The sequence below is a fragment of the Galleria mellonella genome, unplaced genomic scaffold (genome assembly GCF_026898425.1).
Source record: "Galleria mellonella isolate WM207_F2 unplaced genomic scaffold, CSIRO_AGI_GalMel_v1 utg173, whole genome shotgun sequence".
Lineage (NCBI taxonomy): Eukaryota > Metazoa > Arthropoda > Insecta > Lepidoptera > Pyralidae > Galleria > Galleria mellonella.
This window is the reverse complement of record NW_026442016.1, coordinates 7,790,431-7,817,931: the sequence shown is the minus strand read 5'-3', so window position 1 is coordinate 7,817,931 and position 27,501 is coordinate 7,790,431. Positions and strand designations below refer to the sequence as shown.

At 31.5% G+C, this 27,501-nt stretch overlaps 4 protein-coding genes across 6 annotated transcripts; 2 read left to right on the top strand and 2 right to left on the bottom strand.

The window, feature by feature from the left end:
* Positions 1-23: 23 nt before the first annotated feature.
* LOC113515603 (uncharacterized) lies at positions 24-6,317 on the top strand. The gene is made up of 5 exons (XM_031911668.2): positions 24-197; positions 1,372-1,467; positions 3,733-3,828; positions 4,906-4,983; positions 5,086-6,317. Exons 1-5 carry the CDS (start codon positions 140-142, stop codon positions 6,315-6,317), a joined length of 1,560 nt encoding a protein of 519 aa, XP_031767528.1. The 5' UTR covers positions 24-139.
* A 54-nt stretch (positions 6,318-6,371) lies between these two features.
* LOC113515474 (signal recognition particle 19 kDa protein) lies at positions 6,372-8,943 on the bottom strand. The gene is made up of 4 exons (XM_026899701.3): positions 8,768-8,943; positions 8,443-8,620; positions 7,885-8,024; positions 6,372-6,507 (listed from the first exon to the last, which is right to left on the bottom strand). The coding sequence occupies exons 1-4, from the start codon at positions 8,812-8,814 to the stop codon at positions 6,435-6,437; spliced, it is 438 nt and encodes a 145-aa protein (XP_026755502.1). The 5' UTR covers positions 8,815-8,943; the 3' UTR covers positions 6,372-6,434.
* A 2,115-nt stretch (positions 8,944-11,058) lies between these two features.
* On the top strand, positions 11,059-12,314 carry LOC113515494 (tRNA (guanine-N(7)-)-methyltransferase non-catalytic subunit wuho). The gene has a single exon (XM_026899720.3). It carries the CDS (start codon positions 11,164-11,166, stop codon positions 12,289-12,291), a length of 1,128 nt encoding a protein of 375 aa, XP_026755521.1. The 5' UTR covers positions 11,059-11,163; the 3' UTR covers positions 12,292-12,314.
* A 356-nt stretch (positions 12,315-12,670) lies between these two features.
* LOC113515394 (mitotic checkpoint serine/threonine-protein kinase BUB1 beta-like) lies at positions 12,671-25,972 on the bottom strand. 3 transcript variants are annotated; one of them, XM_031910065.2, is made up of 15 exons: positions 25,950-25,972; positions 25,571-25,705; positions 25,156-25,360; positions 24,181-24,377; positions 21,573-21,822; positions 20,740-20,920; positions 20,333-20,472; positions 19,690-20,248; positions 19,315-19,499; positions 18,699-19,000; positions 16,321-18,346; positions 15,295-15,542; positions 15,091-15,187; positions 14,141-14,310; positions 12,671-13,266 (listed from the first exon to the last, which is right to left on the bottom strand). In XM_031910065.2, exons 2-15 carry the CDS (start codon positions 25,696-25,698, stop codon positions 13,092-13,094), a joined length of 4,863 nt encoding a protein of 1,620 aa, XP_031765925.2. In that variant the 5' UTR covers positions 25,699-25,705; positions 25,950-25,972; the 3' UTR covers positions 12,671-13,091. The 3 variants fall into 3 exon arrangements, with proteins under 3 accessions (XP_031765925.2, XP_026755381.2, XP_026755382.2); XM_026899580.3 differs by lacking the exon at positions 25,950-25,972 and adding an exon at positions 25,785-25,943; XM_026899581.3 differs by lacking the exon at positions 25,950-25,972 and adding an exon at positions 25,803-25,943.
* Between the last annotated feature and the right edge of the window lie 1,529 nt (positions 25,973-27,501).

Below are 27,501 nucleotides of genomic sequence, written 5' to 3'. Positions count from 1 at the left end.
GTACGTGTTATGGAAACGCGCTACCGATTCAGCTTGCTCAGCAACTACGAAGGTTATAAATACAAATTAACACGCTCGTCGCGATTTGCATAATTAACAATCAGTCTGACGACCTTATTTGAGGCAAAAATGAAAGAAGATGAAAATCCCCAGATGGCAATGCTACATAGTCATTAACTGTGCCGTCTTGATCCCTTGTAAGTATCTAATAACACATTTAAAGCAATTATGATTAAAGAGTTTCATACTGTGAATTTTGAGTGTGAAAAATATAAGTGGTTTGTTAAGTTATATAGTGTGTTTATTTATAGTGTGTTTATATTATATTTATATTTATCTTTTACCGACAGAATAAAAATTAACTTTTTGGGTTAATAGACATTTCCGCACCCTTAGCGATTGATTTAAATAGGTAACTTTATATTGTAATTGGATTAATAATTTTATTTCGTTATTTTAAAATATTGTTCACCTTTATAACAGTTTATTAACAACACCATTTTTAAACTATTAGCTCTTACCAGCAACTTCCTCCGCATGTCCAGGATATGTTCACTGATCGAAATAAAAAATAGTTTATTGTTCTTCTCCATCCCATATAATACGTGTGTATCATATTTCATAGTGATTAATTAAGCCGTTAAAGCACTAGGAAGGAACGAACAAGTAACCTCACTTTCATAAAGATTATATTATTACAGAATATTTTATATTTCAAATTATTCCATACTTCAAATCGATAACATGCTGGCCAATATACAAAAAAAAAGTAAGTTGGGTTGTTTGTTTTTTTTTTGTATTAATCTATTTGATATTATAATATAATCGTAACATCATTGTAATAATTTGTATAAAAATTGTGTGGGTCCTGGTAACCTGCATAAAGAATTTATTATTATTATTATTTTATATTTAATCTCGGCTTAAAACCGGTTTTACAAGTATACACGGGCCTAAGCCAATTGTATAACTGTGTGCTTTTCTTTTTGTATAAACTTATATACTAATAATATGTTTGTGTAATCTATTTGTAATGATAAGTTATATATTAACCTGTAGTGTACCAGCAACTTCTAGTTCAGTTTGTAGAAACTTCCAAACAATTCGATGTATTTAGAGTTACGGTTTCAATTCCTGACATTTTGGCATGTATTTATTCTTATAAGAAGATGATGAGAAATAGCGCTGTGAATGTCGAACGAACGTACAAAGTCGCGTCTAGAAGGTTCCTTCCTACTAGTTGGTATTGAACTATAAAAAAATAGACAAAATCAAAAGTACCCGAGACAATATATTTATAGAATACTAGTCATTTATTTATTTGAGTTTGGAATAGATTTATTATCAGATTAACCCGTCTATTTGTTACAGATTTGATTGCAAAACCAGTTTCACTAAACGATTTAATTAATGCAGAATTGAAGAAAAATCAAACGCTAAGCAAGGTAACGAAACCAAAACGTACAGGTTAGTAACAAACATACCTATACAACTATCTAAATATTAAATGCAATTTGAAAATTTACACAAGACAAGCCATGGCATTAAGGTAAGAGAGCGATGAAATTTGTTAGCGATTTGTAAAAAAGTAACTGTAATTATATGGAATAGCATTGTTACGGAGTACCATATTTTTTTTACAAATTTAAGTAAATACTTTCACATTTTATTTAAATTCAATAAACAAGTTATACGTTATCTAATAATTTTTTTTAACAAAAGACATTTTGACCTCTTTTAACATGGTTTTGAAACAATTGTATCATTTAATAATTTTGAAATTCAATAAAACTGAAGATGTGTAAAAAATACCTTATGAAAATATTTTAATAGTCTTTAGAACACTATAATATGACAAACTAATTTTTTATTTATAATATTAGTAAAGACAGCGGTAGGTATTGAATCATGTTCGCAATTACAATGGTTTAACTGACTTTAAAAAACAGAAAATTAATGTTCGTCGCGTATATTTTTTATGTTATATAACCCACCAATGAAGCTGGACTAGTAAACTAGTCCACTAGTATTACACATTTATTTTATCGAGAGAATCCTAATAAACTTGATGGATTATACTTAATGACTTTCTATATTACTAGTATTATAAATTTGAAACAAAGTTTATTTATTTGTTTAACTTAACAAATATGAAATTTTGTATATATTTACGTACTATAGGGCAGACCTGGACAAAAGGCGGCCCAGGCCCACCATTTAATCTGGCCCCTGAAGCATTGTATATATTATTATTAAAAACACAAATATTAGTTTTTGTCTAACATAAATTAGTGCATAAAAAATTTTAGATAAAATATAATATTAAGCAATACTTATGCACATTATGAGGGCCGGTGGGAGCCAAAATTTCCTCCCGGACAACCGCTCTTTTCAGCGCTTAATAAATATTTTGATTCAAAAATGTTGGTTTTTTAAATTCATTAATTGACATCCTTAGCAAAAATTAAACTTACAATTAGAAAAATAAACTGTTTGGCCCGGAGTCAAATTTTCATCTGCAATGTGGCCCGATTATCAAAATATTTGGCCACCCCTGCTATAGGGGATGGAGAAGAATGTACGTTACTTTTATCCCGGTCAGTGAACACGAAGACAAAGTCTCGGGTAAAAGCTTGTATATCATAAACCTATTATGTTGTATATGCCTACTTAGATAGTGAAAATATACTCATGAAATATGGTTGGCAGATTCTAGATAGCAACCAATAAATATCCTTTAATCCCTCATACCATCCCAATGGCTATTTTTAATAGTTATTGGATTTGTAAAGGTAGTCCAAATATAATAAAATAGTTAAATAGACACCAAAAATAAAATGTCAAAAAAATGAGTCGTATAAGAAATATAGTAAAAATATACGTATTTTTTTTATACCACTGAGTTGGCAAACAAGCATACGGCCCATCTGATGGTAAGCGGTTACCGTAGCCTATGAACGCCTGCAATACCAGAGGTATTACGCGCGTGTTGCCGACCCTGAAAAAACCTCTTTACCCCCCTTTTGAAAAACCCCATGCTGTAGTCCCTCGGCAGGGAGCTCATTCCATAACCTGAGTGTTCGTGGGAGAAAACATCTCTGAAACCATATTGTACGCGACCATTTAGGCTGTAAGGTATGAGGGTGAACTCCCTGTCAATGGCGAGCCGTACGATGGTAAAAAGTGGCCGTAGGCATCATATTGAATAATTCCTCTGAGCACAATCCGTTGTATAAGCGGTAGAACACGCAGAGTGAGGCAAAATCTCTCCTAAGACTTAAGGGTTCAATACCGATTGCAAGCCTGGAATCATCGACAATTCTCAAAGCTCGTCGTTGTACTGAGTCGAAGGGTTCAAGATATTCAAGGTTAGATACCTTGAATATCTTGGTGCTCCCGCCCATAAGTGACAGCAATACTCCATATGGGGTCGGATTTGCGATTTGTAGAGCATTAATCGCTGATCCGGCGTGAAGTAATGCTTCGCTCTATTAAGCACACCGAGAGAGCACGTAGGTTGCTACTGAACAGTTTTCATGCAAAAAAGGTATTATATCCGTTATATACTATATAATTGTTATTCTTAGTTTATACTAATTAATATCGAATTGTATAAATATTAATATTTGGAAATATTTCTATCATACTCAGGATAATACTATTACTAAATATTTTCTAAAATACCTACAGGTGCAAATTATTAATTTTTTACACTTTATCGCCTTTTTTCAGATTCGATTGTAAAACCAATTTCACTAAACGACTTAATTAATGCAGAGTTGAAGAAAAACCAAACTCTAAACAAAATAACAAAGTCAAAAAATTCCGGTTAGTATATATAGTTAAGTATCTAGTAAAAATGCAAGAAACTACACTGAATTATTAAAATTTGTTACATAACAATTGTATACCTCTATTCTGACTTATAGGTATCAAGTCTATAGGCGACGGTTACCACTTTCCATCAGGTGAGCCATCAACATGCTTGGCATTCTAAATTGCATAAAACCTATCCACTTAAAGTACTCGCATTTCAGTATGCGACTTGTTATATACGTTTATATTTCATTCCCCTTTTATAATTCACAATTAAATTTCGAGTGCCAACTGTCTGATGTTACATTTCTTTTGTACTAATTATACACCGCGGCTTCACGCATATGAATCAGTATATAAAATAACCTATGTGCTAAGATAGGATATAATTTACCAATGTACCAAATTACATTCAAATCCGTTCAGTTTTTACGTGAAAGAGAAATAAACATCCATCTAGATTTACAAACTTTCGCATTTATAATATTAATAGGATCATAGGATAGATGAAAGTTTATGGACTTCAGCCCAACGAGATTATATATGTTACTTTCTACCATAAGAATAAGGATTACCTCTGGCATATGAAATAATCTTTATTTAAAGTATTTCAATATGTTAAATCATGCCTATATATATAAAGTACATCAACCTCATAACTTATTACACAATGATAGCATTGTTAATTAAAATCGAGGTTTATTAGGTAAATACGTTTAATCCGATTCCAACAATACGTAAATTAATATGAATAAACTAGAACTTCCATAGTTAGGTGTTTCATATTAATCCGTATGGAAGTATCAAATGTTCACCAGATTATTTTTCATTCTACGTGACGATATTTTTAATAAACTTTTCTATATTTAAGTTTGTATAATATACCTAGGTATTATCTGGCACGTAATAAAAATTCTAGTCAAAGGAATGTTAGTACAGTGTTATTAGTACTCATTGTTAGCAATTGTTAGCAAATTGGTATCGCCATATTTAATTTATAATTTTATTACACTGTGCTGACATTACGTTGATACCATCATTACACAGAAATCTAAAAGATGTTTAACAAGTTTCATTTTTTCTTTTCAGAAAGTAGAGCTGAACTGTTCTCTTTAAACAAAGTAATTGCCCCAACTTCTTGGATAAAGTCAAGAATTAAGGCAAAAGGTAATAAATATTCTATTCCTTCACACTTAACTTAAAAATCTAATAAATCGACAATTTAGGAAGGTACAGGTAAAAAGAATTTCAATTATTGCTTCTTTACAGTCAACAAGATTCCTGGAATCTTAAATATTTATCCAATCAAAAACAAGAAAACTTTTCAAAACAAAAGTCCACTAAGACCAAAAAAACTGAAACAGAAATCACGTAACAAACGCAAAGATCAATTAATCAGTAGAGAAGTAAATGAAAATGGCGAAACTAATCAAAAATATATTCCTTTACTTAGAAATCTCGGCATGTTATACGATACTCTTGTTAAATCGGACGCAAGCGAAACCATTGAGATCTCAGAAACAAATAAGTCAAGCAAATTACGTGCCGTTAATAAACGCAGAATGGTATGTACATGCAGACTCATATCCGATTCCGAAGAAGAGCCTGTGCCGGAAGAAACGGCAATTATTACACCCCATACTGTCCCCACTCAGATCACGAAAGATACTGCCAAGACTACCGCCAAGACAGCCATTAATACTACCATGGGTGACATCGGCATTGTCAGACAGAATAAGAACATATCCTTACTACTTTCAAGAGATACCTCTAGCGGTAAGCGAGACAATAATGGATACAGTGAAAGAAGCAGCTCCACATTTCACAGAAGCACTGAGAGAAATATCCCCAGGAATAATGGAGATAGTGAATATAATACCAGAATCCGAGAAAATGAGTCCTATTCAAAAAGTAATGAAGAAAATACCGACTGTACTACACGAAACAATGCAAGTAGCCATGAATTCCGAAGAAGAAATGAAAACCATACCAGAAATACAGGAATTGATGGAGCAGAGACAACCGAAAAATTCGAAAAAAAAGTTAAAAACTCCAATGAACTCATTAGAGTCGTCGATGAATATAAAAAATATTATAAACACGAAGTTAGAGGAAACGAAACAGAAAGCTCAAACACTTTATCAGAACATGATAGAGGATTACGAGGATTTCCATCCAAGATTATTGTCAACGATAACTCAGAGCAATTACAATCCGAAGAAAATAATGAAAAAAGCAAGTACCATGTCACACACAATCACACCAGTTATAAACGAGTCCCTAACGGAAATGGCGCACCTACCACAGATGTTGAAGAAACTTATACAGAACATGAAACAGTAATATCAATAAAAGATTTATCTAATTTAACATTAGCTCTACAGAGTGCACCTGAAGGCAAATTACCAGCAGTTACTATTTTTGATGGATACAGTGTTGCAAGAGATATAAATGGTCAAAATAGAATATCAGAACAGTCTATTCATATACATTCAAAATAATATAAATTACTTTTGCACTTAGTATTTATTATAATTGATAAATAATAGCACCTATTTTAACTTATATGTTTATTATAAGACTTTTAATAAAATAAAGAATAACTTGTTTGTAATATATTATCTACGGCCTTTCTTGCCCTTACTCTTGCTGCTAGATTGACTTGTTGTTTGAGGTTGTTGATCAGCAGGCCTAAAATTAAAATAAAATTAATTACCTACCTTTACATATTATCACTAAATCAAATTTTTGCCCAAAAGTGAAAAAGACTAAATACATTTCTATGAATTTGCCTAAGCAAAGCTTATCGCCTGTTCTTTTTAAAACTTTTCATAAATCCTTTCATTGTACAAAAGGCTCTCAGTTTTTTTTTTTTTCATAAACAATGAGTAACATGAGACGAGAACACAACAAATTCAATTTTTAAATATTTTTATTATTGTAACAATAAAAGGCGTTTTTTTTTCTTCAATAAAAGATTTCTTTCCAAAAAGACATAAAAAATCCTTTAGAGTAATATAGATAGATAATGATCCAGTATGCCCATATAGTATGTTAACAAATTTCATTGTCAGTTTAGACATGAACAAAATAAATAGATGAAACACAGAAAGGAGGGAGGGGAAGATTGTTAATAATACTAACAGTCCCATTACTAGCAATATACTCTGTCAGGTCGACTTCCCTTCCCCCCGCCCCCCCGCCCCCCTCACGCAAGGGCCGGGTGCACTCGGCTTAGAAACCGGTAGGAGTCAGGTCGACTTACATGTGGTCCCTCTTGGAAATGATTGTGCTGAATTCCAGGTGTATTCATCATAATGGGCTAACTGACCTACCTTTCCATTCTCACCTATCATCCCTCACTGGTGTCCCGCCAGCTTATACCATTAGCACAGGTGGGGTTACCATACCATTATTTTCCATTAAAAAAAATTGATGTCACAGATTATTATATTGAAATACCCATGCTATACCTTGTACAATTGTGAGTAATAAATAATTCAAAAGAGGGGTAAAGAGGTTTCTTCAGGGTCGGCAACACGCACGTAATACCTCTGGTATTGCAGGCGTTCTTAGGCTATGGTAACCACTTACCATCAGGTGGGCCATATGCTTATTTGCCACCTCAGTGGTATATAAAAAAAATTCTTAAGTACGTAAGATGGAGTAACTTCTCCCGTTTACCCAACATTTCCCTTCACTGCTCTGCTCCTATTAATCGTAGCGTGATAAAAACTATAACCTACCCAGCAGTATGAAGAATAATTGTACCAAGTTTCGTTAAAATCCGTCATCTAGTTTTTGTTTCTATAAGGAACATACAGACAGACAAAAATTTTACTCTTTGTGTTTTTGGCATCAGTATCAATCACTAATCACTCCCTGATAGATATTTTGGAAATATATTTCATGTATAGAATTGACCTCTCTACAGACTTATTATAAGTATAGATAGATAACCTATCTATTGTGATAATAAGGTGAATTAGAATATTTTACAGCAATGTATGGCAGTATTCAGCATCATTTTCAATATGTTGTATTTTCAAAAGTTAAAATAATACACACCTATTCTGACGAGTTTTCAGTTTTGGTATTGATTCACCAATGAATTTCATAACCGATTCCCTAGTAGGAAATTCTGGTTTAATTGGTGTGCCATCATCATTTTTCAATTGCACTCGAATCCTGCCTCTATACTGCATTTCCTGCAATATTCAACAGACAAAAATAAAATAAAATAATATAAAACAGAATGATGACAGAATGAGTTTTATATTTAAGTATTACATCCAACCTTAAGCCCTAACCATATGAATATCTTCTATAATTATGCCAATTAAGTTGCTATAGAGTAGAATATGCTGACTCAACAATGTTATTGATTTACTGAACATTTACTAAAACATTTAAAAAAATATTTAAATTATACTGGGAAACTATACTAATTCTTATTTTATATATACATGTACATGTTCCTACAGTAACCACCACTTACCTTATGGTAACAAGCATAAGCGTATACTTGATTGCCACCTCAGTACTATAAAAAAATACATATTGAAACACATTGTAGACAGTACATATTCAGAAAGAAAAACTTTATATTCATGTAAAAACATTTACCTTACTTCTTTCTCGTGGATACAGTTTATTTTCCACACCAACATGTAGACCTGTGGCTAAAAGAACATCTCTGATCTCCTGATGAGTCGGATTTTCGACACAGTAAGCTTTTGATAGTTTACGGCCTTCTGCAAGTGTTTTTTTACTATTCATATAAGCAGGATAAATACAGATCCATCTGAAAACAATTTAGTTAGGGTTTATTAATTCTGTATGTAGGTATGAAAACGATATTTTTGTTCTCTTAAAGTTGATGATAAAAGCAATTTAAATATTAAATATATATCAATTAGAATTCATAAATTGACTAGGATTCATTTCCTACCTTTCCACATCACTATGTTTCTTATCTGGACTCCAAGAAGAAACCATATTAATGAACCTTTCTTATTTAATAACTGTCTGAATAATAAAATGAGTAAAAGATAAGTTTCTAATTGTCTACCTTAAACTACTTAAATATAAGATACGTAATGTAGGTAACAGTACCTTAATCTGTCACAGTGACCAGTCTATATCGTACTAGTTTTAATGTATGGATTTGGTCAGGAATCAACATGCCAATATTTAGTAAATGATGAAATCGCAATAATGCCAATTAACAAAATACTGTGAAATCTGATCTAAATGGCTGGTATTTAAATTATTTGTGGAATAGTTTTAGCTTTGTATTTCATATTTTTATTTATTTGACGTAGGAATTACGCTTATACTAACGATCGACCCCGGCTTTACATGGGTGCAATGGTGATACTAAATAGTGCCGCCGGCACCCGGCCGATACTGTCACAACCGCTATTTTAAATCTATAATATCGTCGAAAATATTCATTTAAATTACATGCTTTTTTATATTGATCTATAACTGTAAATATTATATATTGACCTATATTCAATATATAATACATTTAAGGTACATATTTGAATAAGAATTAATGCTGTATTGCTTAAAATCGCTTCGTAAAAAAGTCATTATTTTGCCGTAAAAAGTAAAGTATGAAAAGGTGTTATTGTGTGTTATTTGTAAGAAACAGGCATATACCATAGCGGATTTTTTCCTAGACCCTCTTAAGGTGTATAATACTGTAGTATATTATTTTGATCTATCCCGTAGGATTCAAGTTGCAATATAATTCCAAAAAAATGTGTTTATTTATGACATTGACATTAACTAAAATTATTGATTTATCTACTATATTATGCATGTATTAAATATATGTATAACTTTCCTTTTGAATCACTTGAACCTCTTGAATCATGAATTAAAAAAAAATGCCTCAAAAAAAACCATCAAAATCCGTTAGATAATTTGAAAGATCTTGCATACATAGGGACAGACAGACGGAAAGCGATTTTGTTTTATACTATGTAGTGATGATAAATATATTTAAAAATGTACTTTTGTTTTAATTTTGCAAAAAAATGTCCATTGGAACATACTATTTGGCATAAACTTATATATTTCTTATATACATATTATATAACCTATTCATTTCCATTTTAAACATCAAGGTAGCCAACATAACGAGAAAACGAGGATTTTGTGAGATATTACTGACCAAGGCGTTTTACGTAATTTTGTATAAAGTGCGTTCTCTTATCCCTTGGTTATATACTCTTTGACAGTGTCAAATCTGTACGACATGGCATCATTCATCACCCGTGGCAATCACTTGCATAAAGTAATTAACAACAGGTACTATTATAATATCTAATCTGTAATTTGAATATGTCTGTAAATTTGACTGTATGCAATCTAAGGGCCTTACTATTCTTTATCTATACCTGTAGGCCTCATCAATGAATCTCAATAAAATAGATATAATCATCATCATTAATTGATTTTTCCCATTTATTTCGAATCAACGCAGAATGTCTTCCTCATCCATAAATCCCTGTCAACTACCATTTCCATGCTCACTCCTCTTTAATGCATATAATTTTTCACACAGTCTATCTACTTTTTCTACAATCCTCCCCTTTATTTACATTTGTCCACTTTACATTTAATATTTCCTTTAAAACATAGCTTTCATTTCTGTGCATAAATATAACCATACCAAGGCAATCTTTTACTTAGTAACTAAGCTTTACAACTTCTCCGTTACTGGTCCAATTTTTTTAGACTTATTGCATATAGTAGGTACTCATTTCTTATCTTGTTATTCTTCAACACATCCATTTCAGAAAATAAATATGTTATACTCTAAGAAAAGAAATTACATAAAGGAATGATACAATAAAAACTGTAAATCGTATGGTTGCCTCCCTTTTTCTTATGCAAATACAATTAGTAAAAAGAGGACGAAAGGTACACTTTCAAGGCATTTTTATCAATTCATAGCAAGCTATACACTAACCTGCTATGAATTGAGAAAAAAACAACTGATGGTGTATTTTTCATTCTCTTTTTACTAATTATATTTGCTTAAGAAGAAAGCAGGCAACTATATGATATACAGTTTTTATTTTATCATTCCTTATATTTAATCCTTGTTTTTAAGATTATACCTATGTACATATCTGAGTAATGCCATAGATAGTGAGTAATGTAATATAAAAACCATAAATATCCATAAATTGAACTATGTGTACTGTCACTGTCACTAATGTCAAAACACAAATCTGTGATTTCCCACATGTTTCATTTACCTATTAAATTTATTTAAAATAAATTATTAAACAGTCATTTTATAAATTTTATTCTTATACGAAATAAGAAATGGTTTCAATAGCAACCAGTGACAATTTTATTGCAATAGCAAAAGGCCTGTATATTAATTATTATGATTTTTCACTCGACAAATGCATAGAAATAACAAGTCAAAATAAATCAAAAGAAACTGATTATATTTCTGATATAGCAATTTCTTCAGATTCAAAGTATTTAGCTGTATCAACATCAGCATCTAAACAATTAATAATATATTCTTTACCACTTGGGGAAATATTGAAAAATATAGTACTTCCAAGAAGTTCTAGTAAAATAAGATTTGCAACTGATAACCATCAAATCTTAATAGCAGATAAAAGTGGTGACGTATTAATATTTAATATAAAGATTGAGAGTTCTGGCACTAAACTCTTAGGACATCTAAGTTTATTATTGGATGTGTTACAAACCTATGATGGCAAATACATCATATCATGTGACAGAGATGAAAAAATAAGGGTTTCAAATTATCCTAACACTTATAACATTCAAACATTCTGCCTAGGACATAAAGAATTTGTAAATCACATTGAAATTTTGCCCCATGACAATAAATATTTAACAAGTACATCTGGCGATGGAACTATTAAGTGTTGGGACTATGTAAATGGTTTACTTTGCTATAGCATTGATACTTCCTTTGATGTTAATGAAACACATCTACAGGAACAATTCTGTAAAATAATGGATGATGAAGGTATAGAAGTGAATACATTACCAATAGTACATTATGCTATCTGTAAACTCAATGAAACAAGCAGTTTGCTGGCAGTTGCTGTATATACTTATAATGTTTTATTGTTTTATAGTTTACAAACTATAAATGCCAAATTTATTCATAAATTGGAACAAAAACTTAAATTACATAGTTTCCCTGATGCTGTTAAATTTCACAATTCCTCTATTGTTCTTTATAATGATAGTAATTCTAATATTACAATATATAATGTTTTATATTGTGATGGTAAGATATCACTGGAATTGTATAAAACTATTAATGTATTTGAAAATAATATTACCACAAGTGAAGTTAAAGAGAACTTTGATTTTATTAAGGTATTATATAAAAGAAAGTTTGACAATGTACAAGAATATCAAGAACGAAAAAGACAAAGATTGGAAAAATCTTCACAATAAATATTTTTTTCATAAAAATGGATTTTTAATTCTATCTACTCTAACATTTAACACCATACATGCAAAGAAAGATAAGAGCATATAATTTTATATTAAAAAAGTAATTGTCTAATTTTTTTTTAAGCTACATTACAATGATTGTCGTCTATTTGTGCTGTGTATCTACACAGTGTACAGTCATTAATCTAAATTTTAAACATTTTATAGCAAAATGTGGGTGATTTTCAACACATGCCAATTCTGTCTAGTTTCAATGATTTTTGTTCTCAAGCCTTCAGAAAAATTGATGTTCCCAGAAAACATTTTATAAAATGCTTCTTTTTATATTTCGGGTACATTGGATGTATTGGTAGTGGATGTTACAAAATAAAAAAAAGTGTCAACCAGGTAATTGTTTATTAATTATAATTACAGTTCAAACAAGAAATGGGTGATGTGCATGTCTTATTAGGTTGTACAAAAATAAATGAAACCTAAATAATCTTTCAACATTTATTAAGCTAACAAGTTAATATCTAAGCCATGTTTTCGTTCTAAACTAAAACGAACTAAAAATCACAATATCACATTTTTAACTAAACACAACAAGGCATATTGTAAAGTAGATTGTAGATTCTGATATCTTATAGTTATTGCTTTATAATGAAAAAGCAATAAAATTAACTTAGAGATAGATCAGGATTCATCAATATAGGACATAATTTGTATTTATATTGTTAATAATAATACATGTTAGGTACTTGTTTTTACAGTCACCATAGAATCTAAATGCAATAAATACATCAGGACCATTCACACATTTATCTAGATTTAAGCACATTAGCAAAGTTACGGAGTTGAGAGCCAAGGTTGTCGATTTCGCTCAAGACGCTATCTACTTCATTCTTGAGATCCATTAGATCAGGTAAGTTATTACAATCAGGAACATTTAGTAGTGTTGTGAATATCTTGTCCCATAAGCTAACTTTCATGTACCTGAAAATATTTTAAACCATAAATTAATTTAATTAATATAATATAATAAACCAAAATTATTTAGGTACTTGTCACAGTTTCCTCATGTGACATGTAAACATCAATAAAAAGTTTGCGTATATACTGTAAACCTACCCTGGAGATTTCGGAGTGGGGAAGGGGATTGTTAGTAATAGGGTTAATCCCTATAGCTATCAATATACCCTATCAGATCGACCTCCACGTGGGTCCCCTTGGAAACCATCGTGACTAATTTATCGTTAAATTCATCATGATGGACTAACTAACCTGCCTTTTCATTCTCACCAATCATCCCTCACTGGTGCCCCGCCAGTATTTACCGATAGTATAGGCGGGGTTACCTTTTTATTATCATTCCTTAAAAAAAAAGCCTGGAGATTACATGATTAACCAATGATGGCGTTTCACTTCTACATACATAGAAGATGAACTACAAGTCCTCAAACAAAGTTTATTTTTCGCTTTCATATCACTATTATACTTCATTTAGTTGTTATAATTTTTTAATAACATAAAGGCACATATATGTCGGCCAAAAATTAATTTCATATTTCACTTCTTTTTATTTAATATAAATTACACTACTTGAAGAAAAGGTGTGAGAAAATTAAACATTGGACTCGATTCTGAGGTGTCATTTTTGTAATCTCTTAACCTAATCTTTTAATTTGATAATTTCCCTGAATTACTACTTTAAGGACCACTATAAACTAAATTTATAATATGATTCAAAACTATTATAAATTTAGTTCATATTGATGATAAACATAAAGATTTCCCTGTGATATCAAATTGGAATTTTTATTCAGAGATAGAAAAATGGCGCCCCTAAATTGACCACACAGTTAGTTACCTGGGCAATTTCTTGTCTATATTCCATTGACCTAGACGATTGGCTACTTTCATGTAGCTACCCATTAGAATGACATGTATTGTACCAGCCAAGCAATACAAATCAGTTTGATATGTCCACGGTTTCCCTTCTCGCATCTCAGTGCATGTGAAACCTTCAGTAGCAATCAACTGTAATATTTCAACAATAATCATTAAGGAAAGCCTAAAGCAAGAAACTAACAATACAAATTAAATAATATTGAAATAGATCACATGACCGCAAGACATGTATAGAATGTTAAAATAGTTTCATACTTGCTGAATCCTGCAATTATTGTTTAATTAGAATAGAATATCTTTATTTCCTTGAACAAATATGCCTATGGTACAATATAGCTATGACCCCACACTAGGCAAAGCCTGTCTCGTGGAAGTCAAAGCAAGTCATTTTACATTTATGATGCGGCGAACAGGGTTAATCTAATCATATAATGTTTCATGTGAGTTTGGGTACACGTAGGTGCATAGTTTGTGTGGGCGTGTGCGTGTGCGTGTGCTAGTACGCGAGTGTATGTGAGTGTGTGTATGAGTGTTCTGTGTGCGTGTGTATGAGTGTTCTGTGTGCGTGTGTATGTGTGTGTGTGTGATGATTAGAATAAAAATTGGTTTATCTGATCATAACATTTTCAAAATCTATTATTAGTAGCTGTAAAACTACTGGTTACAGGAGATAACTAGTCTTCAGGTATATAATAATAAGGGAAACTATGGGTGTTGCATTATATATTTTCTGTGATATTCATAGTGCTGTTCATGTCTATAGGCAAACAATTGGTTTCAAACTGATAAAGAACTAAATATTTAAATTTTTAATATTAGAAGTTTCCTATAGACATATGTATCGAGCATCAGCCAATTTTAGATGCTAACGTCTGCCACAACCTACGTTATATGAACATAACAACTTACTTCATTAAATGTGGTTCCTTCTGGGAACAAGGACATGTCTATGGCACACCCCAAGTCAATCAGCTGCAAAGATGGTGTTCGCCATTCTTGTGCAGGGCTGTAAAAATAAGATAATCAGTCCACTGAACAGTATTTACCCTATAATCGATAATCAATTTAAATACGAAAAATAGACTCAAATTACTTTAGATATAAGACACTCACATCTTCATTAACAAAAAGTTGTCTGGTTTAATATCCGCGTGAATGATTTGTGCCTTGTGCAAGTAGTGAACTATAGATAGCATTTCAGACGTCAATAGAATTACTATAAATTCATTGATACATTTCGAAGTTGCAACTCTTACTTTGTTTGCAACATCTAAAAGAGATCCATACTTAGAGTATTCAGATACGAATAAACTAGCATTATCTCCTAAAAATGCTGTAGTTATATCCATGTATCCTGGAAGCTGAAAAAATATAGATGAATATATTATTTTATGTCAAATACACATATTAGGCCATGTGGTCCCAGAGTAGAATAGATAACCTCTTTTTTTCCCGTGGGTGTCATAAGAGACAATTAAGGGAGGGTGAGGAATGGGCAACAACGTCCCTCTTAAAACATCTTCAAAGCCTGACTGCGGTTGCCAATCCATCTGCCAAGCGTGGCAACTACTAGGAAAACCCCCAATGGGGAGGCTTATGTTCAGCAGTGGACAGTTAAAGGCTGATATGATAATAATGACGCAAATATTACTTTGATAAATATATCTTTTTTTATGCAACTTAGAATGGCAAACAAGCTGACGGCCCACCTGATGGAAAGTGGTAACCGTCGCCTATAGATATAAGCAGTATCATGGATATAACAGAGTATATTGTTTCGCCCATGATACCCTTTATGCGTTGCCATTCCTGAGGACTAAGGTTTTATTCCTCTGTACCCTGTAAATTCACTGTCATATCCTTTCCTTCAAACCAAAAAAGCCATGCAAACACAACTGCTTCACTGTAGAAACACGAATGGGACAGAGGTACCCAAGCAAACAATTTTTGTACATAAGCTCCCTCTGGTATATCTATTGTTTTTATTGAATAACAACTTCATGTTTTTATTATAACGATATATTTTTCAATCTTCTTTATAAAAAAGCTTGTAACACAATTACTTTTTTCTTTTATACAAAAGGCAACAATTGCTATCATAATGTTTTAGAAGTAATTACACATGAATAAATTACTTACCATAAACGGATCCTTTATTCTAGCTTTTATTTCTTGACAAATATAAAACTCCCAAGGTCTACTAGGCTTTTGATATTTAACAGCCACAGTTTTATTGCTGTGGATATCAAGACAAAGAAACACAGCACCATAATTTCCTTTCCCTAATTGTTTTTCTATGGAAAATCTGTTATTTCCAATGCTAATCGTAGTAGTAGGTTGTAGTTTTGGAACAGACCTTACTTCCACATAGCCATCAGCGTGAGTTTTATTGGGAAATTTAACATACTCTAGCAGTGAGCTTAAAATCTTTTTATTGAATGGATCAATTACTTTTGGAAAATCAATATCAGCAGGTCTTGGTATGTCACTCGTTTCCACCAGAGATATAGAGTGAGTTGATTTGAATGCACCACACTCCATAGAATTCTCACTGTCCACATCCATTCCATAACCATCAGATTGGAAATCAGACTGCCTTGAATAAACAGATGAAATTCTGCTTTCTTTGCTAACAGAGTCTCTACTATCCTCTGATTGAATTTCAACACGATGTTCGAAATCCAATTGTCTTTTAGATATATCTTTTTGTTTTTCAACACTGTGTGATATTTTAGCAGATTGTATTGGCATCACTGTTTGCGCCGTCATTCCGTCTTTACTATCCGAATCGGAAAGACCGGAAGATGGAGGTACTTGGGCTTGCTCAGGACTTGATACATAAAGATTTTTATGCATTTTTTGAGAAATACTTGGGCTATTTGAAAATTTCGGGGTATTTGCATTGTCTTTAGGTTCATTTCTATTAGATATAAAATTAAGAAATTGGTTTGAGAAACCAATATCAGGAGAATTTTGGCCGATCTTTACATTAGGTTGATCATGTCTAATAGTTCGTAAAGCGGAAGTCTGATTTTTATGATGAGCTACGGGTTTCGATTGAGTTGTGACTTTATTCGTCGCAGTTTGCTCTTTTATGTCTCTTTCTTGTGGTTTTAATGACGCATTCATATGAGGTTCTTGCCTGATATGAGAATCTGTATTCTCTGTAGGAACATTTGTACTATGTGGTGCATTACGATAATTATTTTGAGATAATTGTGGACTTTGGTAGACTTGAAATGACTGATTATTTTGGGCACCATAACCAGATGTGCTTTCAACCGCCTGTTTAGGAGGCTGTCTATAAGGACTTTGCATAGCATTAAAACTTTGGTTGTTCGTATGGGAATTGACATTTGAATACATATTAGTATTATTATATTGATTGTGCATATTGAGATAGTTTTGTTGATTATAACTTGGACTCGTTGCTGCCGCACTGGTGCGTTGATAATATTGATTATTTTGATACTGGGTTTGATGTGGAGGACTTTGAAAAACAGCTGCAGCCTGTTGTTGCTGCTGATTCACATAAATATGTTGCCTATCTGTTTGACTAGAATATTGATATTCTTGACGTCCACTAAATTGTTGTTGTTGCTGTTGTTGGGGACTCATCATTACATGTCCAGGACTATGATACCCTACTTGAGTTGAATAAGTAGGACTTTGAAAACCAGGAGGAACTGCTTGATTAATAGCATGAGGGCTTTGCATACCCGGATGTTGTGGGCTGTGATAAGCACTTGGGCTTGGACTTGCATATCCCTGTTGCTGCTGCTGCTGTTGTTGATTCATAACTTGATTACCAGTATAACCTTGTTGATAGCTAAAGTTCTGTTGATAGTGGGAATGCATAGACCTTTGAGGTGAGTATCCATTGTAATTTGGAGGCATCGGTTTTTGATACTGATGATCATGAGAAAGATAAGGCACTGATGTGGACGGTGCAACCGGTTTGTTTTCTGGCTGCTCTCGCTTTTGGGGGTAAACCCTTGCAAATGTTCCATTGGGCATTCTTGGCTGTGTAGATAATGAACTTCGTTTGGATGAAGTAGGTTGTTGGGATGGATCATTGGGATTATTATACATTGAATCAAAATTTGTAGTGTATCCAGTGAAATTTGTCCTTGTTGACTGGCCAGATGAACTGGAACCAGATTTACTGAAATACATAAAAATAAATAATCAAAACTTACGACATGCCTAAAGAGTTAAGATAACTCGATAAGTGCGCGCACCTCAGGATTTCTGTATAATCTAAATAGATAATAAAAAAGAATTGAGTTGTCAACTTTGTGCACTACTTTATTTCAACTCGAAAAATAAATATTAGTGATTTTGTTTTGAAATACAATACTAAACTTCATACAAAAAGAATATCATTATTCGTACAGACTAGAGTGCGCATAAAAGTTAATTAGTATACCTTTAAAACATGATTAGCGCGAATATACTGGGAATAATAGACCATATTACACTATTTTATGGAATTAATTTCCTTATGGTAAATATACCTGTTGTATTCCCGCGTAGCTTCCATAATAACTGAAAGTCCCGCGCCTTGATTTTCCACCGTAGCATGTTGATCTGTCGCATGTTGCCTAGAACTCTCTTCCCTCTTACCTACACCTGGATCAGCATGTTCTATAACACTCTCGTCAATACAAAATTTTGGTACAGAGGGAAACTTGGTAGATGGGTCTACACAATTTGTAGGCTTTTTAAACTGAGACATGTTTGGGGTACTAGCATCTTTGATGTTGAAATTGAAGACTTGAGTGCATGATGGCTCCTCATAAAAGGCAGTTTTGTTAACCTGTAATAAAAATTAAAGACTTGAGCATGAAGTTTTTTACAAATATTTCTATGACTATAAATCATAAATCACGTTTATAAAATATATTTATTATTTATGAAAACAAAATTTCTATTGAATGCCGACATGATATAAATAACAGAATTATAATGAAAATTTAATTTTAATAGTTAATATGGTCAGTTCTTTAATGTTTATAGTTATGGTAAAAATTAAACATCATATTACAACATATAAATTGAACAGAATATAATGCATTATACAGTTCAAAAACTTACAATAATATGATAGTAAAATGTCAGAAGTATACATACATTTTGCGGTGCAATTACAGGTGCTGCAAATTTATTTGCATTCTCTTTGTCTTCTGGTAATGTTCTCACATCAACAATTTCTTGTTTCTTTTTTGTATTAATAGCTATTGTCATAGATCTATCTTCATGTATATCAAAATTTGGTACTTCAAACTGTTGCACTACTGGCTGTACCATAGATGGTTCTATAAAATGAAAAATATTATAAATACAAAAATAATGAATTTTAATTTTAATATCTTTATAGAATAATATTATAAATGTTAACATACATCATGATAATTTTATTACATGTTTGTAATTTTTTTTTACTTGATACATTAATAAGAAATATTATAATTGATATAGACAAATCAATCACAATGCAATATTTACCATTGTCATTAAATAAGTTTCTAAGCTCCCATCGAGCTTCCTTAGTGTTAACTGTGACAGAATCTCCAAGGAGATTACCCATTAAGCTTCTGTTGAATTCTTCCATTAGATTATTTTTAACATAAGGAGCTGGACTATTTTCATTAGCATAGTTGCTAGTGTTTGCAAGTTTGTCCATTTGATTTTCCTTATCTGAACCATAATGAGATGGTTTTTGATTTTCATCATTCTTTTTTGCACTTAATTCACTAAATTCTTTAGAATCTAAGTTGACCAACACTTTTGGCTCTCCCGGCGAATGCATATTTGTTACTTTCGTAATATTTTGTAAAGTAGGCATTGTTAATGGCATAAGTTGTCCTAAATGATCTTGTTCAGTGTCTAGGGCACAATTTGCTAAGGTTTCCAATGCACTGCATTGAGCCAGAGTTTCATTTATGCTGCCATAACGTGGCGGCACTTCTACATTTGCAGGTTTTTCAGTCTTAACTTTTTTAATTAAATTATATTTTTTTGATCTGATTTCCTCTAAACTATATTCTTGATCATTAACATATACCTAAAATATATATTGGAATATTATACAACTTTGTAATTAACGGTATAAAATTGACCACAAATAAATATATAGTTTTTCATTTACCTGTGATTTGTTATAACATGGGATTTTTGTAGTATCTGGAGGATCAGGTACACATAGAGGCACAGTAAATGATAAATCATCTGCACAATACGCCATATGGTTTTCAGGCAACCTTAGTACATCATCTTCGTCTTCATATGCTGACAGAAAAAATTTACATGTTATGTTGTTACACTATCTCCAAATTATTAGAGAATGGACTTAAAAAAAAGGAAAATAATATCTTCCCCAATACACATATATGAAAATTTAAGTTGGATTGTATTTATAATTATTTATTAAAAGTAAAACTATGTATTACAAAATAAATAATATGGTTGATTTTATTAGACAAGTATTAAATAATTTAATAAAACAAAACTATTTTTAATTTAAATAAAAAATCTGTTAATAAAATTGATACATACGTGTAAAGGGTAAAGGCTGGTGTGGTACAACATTTGTATGTACCATTTTGGTTTTAGGATTTGTCCAGATACCAACTTCCTTCTCATTTTCAAGATTACTACAAGCCTGCACTAATGAAGCAGGCCCAGCATCTTCGGCCACAGGAATACCATGTGATGCATGTGATGTTGATGGAGCATCCTGTTAAAAACGTAAAATATTTTATTTGTAAAATATAAATAAATAATAGGGGCATGCAATTAGTGGCCATTATAACCCATGAACTTGCAACATCTACGAAACAGACCACTTCAAACTGCTTAGCAGCAATGTATGTGACAGAAGCACCCATGCCACAGAGGATTTATACAGATAGTGTGGTGGTATAAAGTCCCATACTTGGACTTATAATCCCAAAAATAGGGGCAATACTTGCAGTAATGATAAAATTGAAATTACTTCATGTCATATATTCATTTTATACTAAACTTCAACTCAAGAGTTCTTACACATACCTTCATTCTTTGATATTATTCCTGAATGTTGTATCATTATAGAATGACAGATCAGGTTCTTCTCAGGTAATATATCGTCAATAACTGCAAGAATCTAATCCTCCCCTTAAACAACCCACTATACACGGACCACACGATTAGACAGTAGCAGGTAATATGCTCAAGGTATTTTACTGTACTTTATAATACAGAAACTGTCATTCATTCTTTAAAAAAAATAGATTTGTTATTGGGATAACCTTCAGATACTTCAGTAATGTATTAACACAATCAAACCTGTTAAGCTCTATAAGAAAAACTATATATTATAATGCCTACTTTTAAAAAAGATATCCTACCTCAAAAACATTGACTATAATATTGGAACTTGGCTTGTTAAGGTGTTGCTGCTGCTGCCTTACTACACCAGGATGTACACTTCGGATACTTTCTCCTACTCTTTGTACAGGAACACTGGCAATATTACGCCTTTTAAATGACTTCAAGGATGTTAGAGCCATTCTAGTTTCAGCTAAAGCTGATGCTGCCTTCCTTTTCGTTGGGGAGTCATCATGAAGCATTCTTTGAGCAAAGAACAGTTGGAAGTTCCTACAAAACATATTTAAACAGATTATTATGTGTGATATTTTATTAATGATCGAATTCAACTTATTTTTATTTGCTTTATAAGTTTATTGTATATTATTTATTTATTATTAGTACAGCCAGCCAAGCTCCGCTCAGAAGTACAGAAGCTTCTTGGGAAATTCACAGGCTTCACAGAGGATAAATAATATAAATGTTTATTTAATGGGCAATGGCCTTTTATTGTCCCTATAATATTTTTTAAGGTTTCTAGATAGGTCTAAATATGAACGTTTTGACAGTGGTTGAACCAACAACGGTACCGCCAATTTTGATTGTCTGCAATCAGTAGATTATGTCCATTTTTAATTTTGTATGTCAGTGGATCATTGACGAATCCGTGTTCGAAACTATTAGCATGGAAGAAAAAGTGGATACAGGTCTGTCACTTTCATTCCAGAAGCTCTTCTGGCTAGCTAATTTGCGGCATCGGTACCATAAGGTCCACTGTGTCCCCTTATCCATTGGAGGACAACTTGATTATTGGAAGATATCTTATCTAGTACTTGTTGACATCGGATTATTAATTTATTTGTCTCGTTGTTTCACAGTGCTTTTAGTACCACTGAGCTATCAAATAAGTATCTAATATGAATGTCATTTATACCTAACTTATGTACAGCTATAGCAGCCTCAGTTATTACTACGCATTCGCATTGGAATACCGAGCTATGTTAGCCAAGCGGTATATGTATGTTTATATTAAGGTCTATGAAAAAGACTACGGCTCCTGAATCATACTCAGTTTTGGAGTCTTCCGTGTATATGCGTAATTCATATACTGCATATAGATCCTTGTTTATTTTTATTTGATATTTTTTTGTTCAATATATAATGATTATAAATCCTATTACATGGAATCGCAATCAGTGTTTCAAAATGGATTGTTTGATTCAGAATAAAAATGTGAGGACTTTTATCCCATAGATCGAGATGCATTAATTGGATAGTGGAAAAGGCTGCTTCCTGTTGAATGTGCAGATCTAGAGGTGTTACATTGAGAGTCACCTCTATTCAATTCTTGTACAAAATATTTCTGAATGTTCTATAATATTGCATTTAAAGTAATAAATGTTTACAGCATTATGTGAATAATGTACAATTTTGTGATTATTTTACCTAATTTGTGTTATATTCCCCAATAGGGAGAAGCCTGTGTTCAGCACTGAATTGGTAATATGATGATGATGATGTTCAGTGATCCAGGAACAACACATTTATCTATAATCAACTATATTCATTGAAAAATAATTAAGTTTGAAAATTTCAAAATAATTTGTTTATACTTCTGCTAAATCAGCTATAAGCTATATACTTTACAATTTAAGGGTATCATAATGTATTTTAGTAATGTCCATGGTGCCATCCGTGGTGTCCATAATTTTTGTGGGAGATCGTTTGCTATTCTAAATACCTACTATAATTTTGTGCATAATAAATAATAATAATAATAAATAGATACTCTTAACTAAATAAAAAAATCAATCCTAATATTTCTTCACAAGATCATATTTTTATTTAGATTAAAAACATGTACTCACAAGCCTACTAAAAAATTATTAAAATGAAATATAGAGACAGACTATGTATCATTCTGTGTATATCCATGATTTAAACAAATTATTACTATGTAGAGTAGACACCTCTATATAGTAATATTGAAAACAAACCATGGCTGTAATTGTTGCAAGAAGTCTATAAAACTCTTTATTTGTATTAGATATAATTAAAAAAAAATTTCCGCAAATAATACCAAATTAAATTGAGACAATATTGAGAAAAAAAATTCAACAATATCTTTTCAGAAAGATATGATATTTATAAAGATATTGCATAACATACACGAAAAAAATATTCAGTCTATTTATATAGAATTTCCTCAGTTATGAATATGCTTAAAAATTAAAAATGATATGTTAAACAAGATCTACAGTACACACATATTATATATATATAAATATTATGTAACCTACAAATTCTAACATTATGAAATACATTAAACAAAAACAGTTGTATTATTAAATCTGAAACTCTATACATATTCAAAAATAAATCAACACAATATTACACATTCAGAACCACAGGCAACAGCTTGTCATTGAAATAGTACGAAAAATAAACATAATAACTAAGAAAATGTGTCACTGAATGGTGTCAAAGCAGTAATTTTTATAAAGTGTAAATGTCACATTATAATCTCATCAACATTAAACATTTCCATAAAATAAATGCAAATTGCCCATTAATTCTTAAACAAATATCAAAGTGAAATGTTTAATGTAGAATAAGGAGCATGTTAAAAGTAAAAATAAATGGACTCACATATGAGCCTGCTCAAGTTCATCCAATGGTTGAGCTTTAGCTTGCAAACCAAGCATATATACTTGATTAGCTTTCTTATAGTCTCCAGACTCTTCACAATAACATGCCCAAGCACGATAGAACTCAGAGCATTCTACTCCTATTCCAGTATTATACAACCTTTGATATATCTCCAAAGGATTAGAAAGACAATCCACCTAAAATATTTTTATAAGAAAATGTTAGTTAAAAAATGTTTTTAGATTAAAACTATATTTTATGATTATCACCTCAGACTACATCTTTTAGTTTACCTTAATAAATTTAATTATAAATTATAACTTGATCTCTTTAATCACAATATAATGTAACAAGAGAGATTTATCAAAGCAAGAATAATGAAACTGTGAAAGCAGTTCACCTTCATCATCATCACTTTGATCTCTATCGTTGTTTATTTGTGTTATCGTATATAATCTATAAGTAGGTATATTTATATATGTATATTTATATTTGTATATATGTATTTTTATTACATATTTGTATATTTATGTAATATTTGTTTAATATATTCATGTATGTATATTTATATAATCTCTATTGTATGTGTTGTAATTTTTTTCACCGCATATTAAAATTTCTGTTTTGCCAAAGGTTGACTGGGAGAGAATGCTATATAGTATTAAGTCCGCCTTTTGTACCAGACATTTTTTTGTAATGTGGTCAATAAAGCATAAATAAATAAATAAATAAATAATGATAAAAATTAATAACGATAGTATATATTTAGTAATATTCATTGATTTTAAATAATTTGATTTTAATAAAAAATCAGATTTTTACTAAATTGGACTGTAATTAAATTATTTAGCCTACAATTTAGTATCTGAAAGAACTACGATATTGAAGTAACCAAAATATATATCCATCTGTCATTATAATCTATATATTTATACAATTTTATACAATCAAAACATACAGATACTGGTTACTTACATACTTAATCCACAGCTTCACAAGCCTTCTATCTTGAAAATATCTGGTATCTTTTTCAAATATCTGCAGGCAATCCTTTATTAACTTATCAATATGTCCCTCATGACCATGTTTTGGATAGCATTGCTCTACCCACTGGATATAGTTAAACCATGGATCCAATGGATCCGGGCCCTGATAGTGCCTAATAGCTGCTTCATGTTCCCTATTTTGCAAAATTGAAAATTTTATTAATAGTTAATGATAATGACATTAAAACTATTTGAATTGTCAAAGGATAATTTGTATTTTATACACACATAAACAAAATATATAATTATGAAAATAAATCTCTATTTTCATAATATCTCTATATATCTTTCACAATTATAATGTCTAGTAGAAAATAATGAGAAATAGATGATATTTAACTCACTCCTTTTGTAATTGCAGCTGTCTTTGAACATCAACGTCTGATTGTGCTTGCAATGCAGTACCCAATTGCATAAAGTTTCTACCACCTCTTAGTGGTTGAATATTCTCTTTACTAACGTCGATGTCCATTGTAGAACTAAAATAATAGTGAAATATCACAGCATGAGGGGATAAACACAGCTTACTCAATCACAAATAAGAAATTTCCAACACACAATGTATGAAGTCCTTACAAAGCTAATTATTGATTGTCGCATTGACACAAGTTCATAAACCAATAAACTGAATAGTATTCAGAAGTATTTACAAAAAAATAGTGGTTTTAGTGTTTTAAAATGCGAAAAAATTAGTGAATACCAACTGAAGTACCAAAGACTAACCTGAAATTGACAAAACTCTCCACTTTTCGTTGTCTATTACAAAATTCAAATCTGGAAAAAAAATAACCGTTGAAATATCCACTATCGTTAAGCTTCAATCACACGAGCGTCTACATTATTGGGCCCTTAGATGAAGTATACAGATTTAGCAATATGAAAGAGAGAAAATATAATAAATTATATGTGATTATATGAGAAACAGCCAATAGGTCAATAAGTTGCACAATATCAAGACTAGTTTGATAGGAGTATGCAAAAACTTTAAATTACTCGGTGGGCTATATTCAGAGTGTCTGCGTGATAAAATTCGAAACGAGAATATCTACATCGTACGATCGCCATCGACAGGGAGTTGATCTCATACCCTACAGCTTAAATGGTTCCATACAACGCGGTTTCAGAGATGTTTGCTCTCACGAACACTCTAGTTATGAAATGAACTCCCTGCCGAGTTTTTCCCAAGACACTACAGCATGGGGTTCTTTAAAAGAGGGTAAAGAGGTTTTTTCAGAGTCGGTAACGCGCGCGTAATATCTCTGGTATTGCAGGCGTTCATAGGCTACGGTAACCGCTTACCATCAGGTGGGCCGTATGTTTGTTTGCCACCTCAGTGGTATAAAAAAAAATATTAGCAAAAGAACCAATGTAACCTACATACCCCGAAAAATAAGTAAGTTGAAGTGGCAATGGGTTGATCACATAGCTCGAAGAACCGATAAACAATGAGGCACAAAAATTCTTGAGTGGTGACCCAGTATTGGCAAACACAGTGTAGGACATTTATTTATTCTTTAATTTTCCACATAAATACATAACCTACAAGTTAGTGATAAATGAAATGAGAATTTTAATAAGTAATACCTAAAAATATAGTTTACTTATATTAATATTACTTTAATATAGTTTTAATAATAGTTTTAATAATAGTAATGACACGACAACATCAACGTGACATACTAAAACAACCAGTAGACGGAAAGTGTCGCTTATGTGTTCATAAAGATGAAACAACACAACACATCATATCGGGGTGCGAGAAATTGGCGGGGACCTATTATGTCAAAAGACACAATAACCTTGTTCAGTATATCTACTGGTGTCTGGCAAAAAAACACAATATACAGGTCTCTGATCTCTGGTGGAAAGAAACTCTCACCCAACCCCATGTTAAAGAAAACGAATCTGTTAAGATCCTGTGGGAAATGCCCGTTCAAACTGATGTCACCGTTACACACAATAGACCAGATTTAATATATATAGATAAAAATAATAATAAAACATACTTAATAGATATAACTGTACCATCTGATTACAATATAGGAGCTAAGGAAATTGAAAAGCTAAGTAAATACCACCTTCTCAAAACTGAAGTCAGTCGTTTGTGGAACACACAAACGATTATCATCCCGATAGTAATAGGCGCAACAGGAATAGTAGCTAAAAATATTATAAACTACATAAATAAGCTAAATGGCAAAATTGACATCACAATCTTGCAAAAACAAGCAGCCATTCACACATCAAGCATACTCAGCAAAGTATTGGGAGATAC

Excerpts from the sequence above, each read along its gene's own strand:
- LOC113515603 (XM_031911668.2), top strand. The coding sequence starts at position 140 with ATGAAAATCCCCAGATGGCAATGCTACATAGTCATTAACTGTGCCGTC. Across the intron at positions 1,468-3,732 it reads AACGAAACCAAAACGTACAG|ATTCGATTGTAAAACCAATT; the intron begins GTTAGTAACAAA and ends GCCTTTTTTCAG. Across the intron at positions 3,829-4,905 it reads AACAAAGTCAAAAAATTCCG|AAAGTAGAGCTGAACTGTTC; the intron begins GTTAGTATATAT and ends TTTTCTTTTCAG.
- LOC113515474 (XM_026899701.3), bottom strand. The coding sequence starts at position 8,814 with ATGGTTTCTTCTTGGAGTCCAGATAAGAAACATAGTGATGTGGAAAG. Across the intron at positions 8,621-8,767 it reads AAACATAGTGATGTGGAAAG|ATGGATCTGTATTTATCCTG; the intron begins GTAGGAAATGAA and ends AATTGTTTTCAG. Across the intron at positions 6,508-7,884 it reads CTGAAAACTCGTCAGAATAG|GCCTGCTGATCAACAACCTC; the intron begins GTGTGTATTATT and ends TTTTAATTTTAG.
- LOC113515494 (XM_026899720.3), top strand. The coding sequence starts at position 11,164 with ATGGTTTCAATAGCAACCAGTGACAATTTTATTGCAATAGCAAAAGGC.
- LOC113515394 (XM_031910065.2), bottom strand. The coding sequence starts at position 25,698 with ATGGACATCGACGTTAGTAAAGAGAATATTCAACCACTAAGAGGTGGT. Across the intron at positions 15,543-16,320 it reads GAATAAAGGATCCGTTTATG|CTTCCAGGATACATGGATAT; the intron begins GTAAGTAATTTA and ends ATATTTTTTCAG. Across the intron at positions 15,188-15,294 it reads AACTTTTTGTTAATGAAGAT|CCCTGCACAAGAATGGCGAA; the intron begins GTGAGTGTCTTA and ends TTATTTTTACAG.